The 5,243-nt window shown below is 37.6% G+C and overlaps 1 protein-coding gene across 1 annotated transcript in view; it reads left to right on the forward strand.

Annotated features, from left to right (window-relative positions):
- LOC107656764 (uncharacterized) overlaps positions 1–562 on the forward strand; it is a 10,153-nt gene extending 9,591 nt beyond the window's left edge. The window contains exon 8 of the mRNA XM_016444708.1: positions 292–562. Coding sequence (XP_016300194.1) covers positions 292–539 — 248 coding nt within the window. The 3' untranslated portion in view covers positions 540–562. The remainder of the gene's footprint in view (positions 1–291) is intronic.
- Positions 563–5,243: the final 4,681 nt, after the last annotated feature.

Raw genomic sequence — 5,243 nt, forward strand, 5'->3', positions numbered from 1 at the left:
AGTTTTTGCTTTTCAAAATGTCAATAAAGTTTTTATTGATTTTTATTTCCGTTTTTTTTTTTTTTTTAGTACATCAAGTTAAACTGACAGAAATGAGAAATACTGCTCTGGCAACTAGCATTTGATATTTTTTCAGTTCACATTTATTTTATATCAGGTAAAAAATGTTTTTAATGGTTTTGGTTTGTTAACTATAATAATCCTGCATGTACTTAGATGTTTTAATGGTTATTTTCAGTAATTTGTCATGGCTAGCGTTGACATGCGTGTTAATGGTGTTGTGTGTCTCAGGGAAGCGCGGCGTGCTGAAGCGGCCGTGGTCGGAGGCGGAGCGAGTCGCCGTGGAGACGCACCTGAAGAGGAACATCATGGAGCTGCGTGTTCCTGCGAAAGCGGACTGTGAGCGATGCCTGCAGCTCTGCCCTCTGCTGGTCAGTAACCAGCGCGACTGGAGAGCCATCAAGTTCTACTGCCACAACCGCATCCAGCTCCTGAAGAAACAGGGACGCAGAGACGGGAACACCGCCGCCGTCTGCTAACCACAGTAACACACACACAGAGACACACACACACACAGACACACACACAGATGACACAGATGTTGTGTTTTGTTTGATAACTGTTCTTCTAAGCTAGCACACAGTGCAGTCACACACACACTTCCCACATTCCCCGTGTGTGTGTCTCTCGGACCATGTCTCTGTCAAACTAAGGAACTGTTTCACACGCCGGTGTTCAGACTCAGAAGCGCAGCGTCGATGAACTGAAGTAGGTTTGGTGACGCTACTGCGTGACTCTCTCTATGGACTGTTTTTACGTGACTGGCGTCATTCGTTCGGTGCAGTGATGGATCCGGACTGGTTTTTCTGGAGCTGTGTGTAAACAGTGTTGGATAATTCGAGGTCAGTCTTACCTCACGCGTCTGGAGTCTGACAGACATCAGTCTGCACCTCTGGAGATCTGCTCTATCATCAGAATCAATCTCACAAACAACACGTCCAGATCATAATTCACACTCAGATCAACAGAAAATACAGGAAATCATTTTTTGCATAAAGATAATGATGCCTGGTTATATTATCCTCTTTGCTTTTTCTATTTTTCTACATTACCAGTAATATCGGCACGGTTTCCCGCCACATGATAAAAAAAATAAAATGGGTAATTTGTGACTTTTTACCTTCACAATTACACTTTTTTTTTTTTTTCGGGCAAAAAAGTCAGAATTGTGAAATAAAAAGTTGCAATTACCTTTTTTGTGTTTTTTTTTCTCAAAATGTTGCAATTACATTTTTAATCTTTTTTTCCTCAAAAAAACAGATTTTTTTTTTTTTTTTAATTCTTAAATTCTTAATTTTTTTAGGTAACCATTGGCTTACCTCAAATTAACAAAATCATCAAACAAAACATAATTCCTGGACATTTTACTTTTGATTTGTTTTTAATGTTTGTCATAATCAATAGTGGATACAATACTGTGATACTTTGACTATTTGCATACGCAGAGGAAATACAGGAAATAGTGCCATAGCGTACAGATATTTTGCCATTTAAATTGTTTTTTTTCAGAATACGTTTTTTTTGCATTACGTAAAAAAATATTTGTAGCTAAAAAGTTCTTAAATGTCTCAAAAATAGCATCAAAACGCAGAAAATCCCAGTGGTCTGTGATTTTTGGCTTCATTTTCTTCATGCAAAAGTGTCTTTTTTGCGTTTCTGAGTGAGCTATGATCTGGACCTGTTTGTGAGATTCATCCGTCTGTATTTTGAAGTGCTGTTTGCCTTAACTTTTGTTGTGTTATTGGATTTATATTGAGCTCGTCTGGCTGCAGCTGGTATTAAACCCAATCACATTCTCTCGTTTCTATGCATCATTTGGAGATCAGTGGCGTTTCATTCCGTCGGACTTTATGTTGCTCCTCTGTGCCAATGCGAACACGAGTGGGTGTTGTTTTTGTGAAATCTCTGGCGTCAGACTGTTGAAGAAGCTCCTCGCTCTCTCTCCTGTACAGTCGTCTGATCTCTGGTCTGTGTGCAGTGACGTATCGTAACATGATATTAGCCGTTAGAGTGTTTCACTGCGTGATGATGTACATCAGATTTTAGAGAGACGATATCTTGACAAACACAGAGCTTAATGTCACGCTGCAAAGAAAACCTTTGAATTTCAGATGGTCGTGTCTTTATTAAATTACAAACACATGGAAACATCAGTCGTGTGTATCTGGATGTCATTTATGATTCATACTTCTTACACAACACAAGCTCACGTGCTGCAGCACTGAAAGTTATCAGTCATCATCAATGCTAAATAACCTCTGGTGCTCTTTGGTCATTTTTGGCATTTTGGTTTTTTAGTATATTTTACTTCATGGGAATGGTGTGAAGCTTGGTAAAGGTTTTTGCACTTGCTATGTGAACACATACATACACACAAGGACATGGTTTGAAAATCATGTTTTGACTGTCATGATGTGTGCATGAACGAGTGTGAAATACCTGCTAATTACGTTGCTTTTTCCCATCACTTATATTGGGCACTTTTGCATTTAAACTGGATTATTCTGACTGCTGACATTGAAAATGATGCATGTGTAGTTTTGAGGGTATCAGTTCATTTCTTGATTGCCTTTTGACAGTGTCTCCTTGCATGTTTTATTCATGTTCAGTAGCCTAATTCTCTTTAATGTAGGCTACTTGCCCCGATTTGATAAGTTTAAGTTACCTGGGAAATGTATCTAACGTTATATTTGTATTTATATTATTTTGTCGTCATTAGAGTTAAAAATGGCCCTTATCAACCTTTATTTACATATTCCATCACATTATTTTGACAAAGTTTTGGGCGGTTTTTGTGAGCTTTTGGGCTGGAAATCGTCCATCCAATCTGGCAACACTGCCTGTATACACATCAAGTGTCGAAGAAGCTGCTTTTTATATTTAGACTCATCTTAATTGTACTAGCTCAACGTTAAGCACTTAATGAGTCTGAATTCGTCCGGTTGCTGAATGTAAATCGGTGACTTGTGGGACTTCAATCCTGAAAGACAGTCGCCTGATTAAGGCAGCGGCTGAGAAGTTCACTCCGTTAGTTTGCATTGTTTAAACTGCTTTTGTTGGTGTTTTCTGCCAAGTTCGCGTATTTTAGATTCGTGTGCGCACGCAATGTGAACACATCGTTTGAGCTCGGGATTAATACTGTGGGGGGAAACTGGCTCGTTCTGTTCAAGTGTGATCCTGTTTACGTCCTAAATTGAAGGAATCTACCTTCACAATTAAGTTGCTTTCGACTGAAAATAAATTGTAAACTGGATTGCATTCGGCCTTTATCCCGAAGCTGGTGAGTGGAAATTTAGGTTGACTTGTTTTAGTCCTGTTTGTTTAATAAAAAACAAACAAAACAAGTCCCTACATCATCTGCTTCACTGCCTGCTTTTACTAGTCAGTCATCTGTAATCCTAAATCTAAATACAGAGCATAATGCAAATTAGTTTTGGTTACATCAGAGTATCCCTGATACTCAAATTGTTTAACTCAAATGAATCCTAAAAGAGATGATGCTGAATTTTCATTTGGTTTAAAGGTGTGGAGTAACTGTGATTTACTGCTATATCTACTAATATTTTAAGCAAAATACTGTGACGTTGATTACATTGATATACAGTGGTACTGATTATACCATGTTACCAATGTGTGTTTGGTGGCTGATGGGTTATTGCTTGTGCAGACGCTGTGAAAGTGCACGCTCATCTGTTGACATTAGATAGAAGTGTAACTTGAGTGACTTGGAAATGGAAATCTCTGCTCACACTTTGAATGTTATTTTCAATGTAAAATATGTGGGCTTTAGTAAGTGGCAAGATCACACACAAACTTTCTTGTCTCTGAAAAGAGCAGTTGGAGTATTTGTGTGTCGTCATGAGGATTGATTTGATCTTTGTGCTGATTTCAGGTGAGATTCATTCATTCATATTCATACGTATAAATATGATGTTCAAGAAATGGGTTATGCCATGGATTCCTCTGATGACGGTCACATGGCATGCAAAAAAAAAAAACAAGTAAATTCTTAAAAGTACATTCCTAAATTATTCACGTTCAAACCCTCAAGCTTTTACTTCGTCTGAATACTGTTGTAATTCTGCAAGCTGTCCACAGAAATGTTGGAAATTAAATGTGCGACTAAAGAGAAGCTCTCAGAACTGAGCACACCAACTCACGAGCTGTTCACATGAACACTTGTAACTCTTCTTGCAATTCTGTTTTTGTTTAATAAATTCGCAATTCTCAGAAAAAAAGTGTGAATTGTGATATATAAAGTGCAAGTGCAAGAAAAAAGAATTGTGAGATAAAAAGTCGCAATTACCTTTTTTAATTTTGTGTTCTGTGGCGGAAAAAACAAACAAAATCAGAATTGTGAGAAAAAAGTCAGTTTATTTCTCGCAATTCTGAGTTCATCTCTCGTAATTCTGAGAATTCCATGAAAATTTTCCTCGGAATTGTGAGGGAAAAATGTCAGAATACTTCTAGACGTTCCCTCCGAGCCCCATGTGGGAAAACCTGCATAGGGTGTTTTAGATGTGATTACACCCAGGTGAAAAAAAAACTTCCAGTGCTCTGTTTTCGTATTCTTAAGTACTTAAGATGATCTTAAAGGGATAGTCCACCCAAAAATGAAAATGTGATGTTTATCTGCTTACCCCCAGGGCATCCAAGATGTAGGTGACTTTGTTTCTTTGATTAGCCGTAAAGCAAGAAGAAGAAGACACTCAGGACGCGCTCAGGACAGTTCAGACACTGCGGTGAAAATCAGAGGTAAAAACTATATAAATACTGTTCAGTTTCTTGCACAGACCGATCGTTTTGTGTCTTTTCACCAGGGCTTGAAAACGAAAAAAAAATTCGATCGGTTCACTCACTCCGAGCAGAATCGATATTTTAAGGTTTCTGTTCCTGCGTTCCTCTGTATTATTACCGTTCCGAAACCGGTTCAGGTAGAAGAAATACCAGTTAGTATCATTATTTTTATTTTTTTTTATTTTTTTCCTATATTAATAATAATAATAATAATAATAATAATAATAATAATAAAGTACAGTGTTTTCTTTACTCAAAAAGAAAAAGAAAAAAAAAACAAGAAGAGATCTGGTAACCTATCTTAACCCGCTGTGCTTAGTCACAGCCAATACAGCATCATCTTTTCTAGATTTTGGCCAAATGTAGGCTACTAAACAAAAGAAAAA

Source organism: Sinocyclocheilus anshuiensis, unplaced genomic scaffold (genome assembly GCF_001515605.1).
Source record: "Sinocyclocheilus anshuiensis isolate Anshui unplaced genomic scaffold, SAMN03320099.WGS_v1.1 scaffold3352, whole genome shotgun sequence".
Taxonomy (NCBI): domain Eukaryota; kingdom Metazoa; phylum Chordata; class Actinopteri; order Cypriniformes; family Cyprinidae; genus Sinocyclocheilus; species Sinocyclocheilus anshuiensis.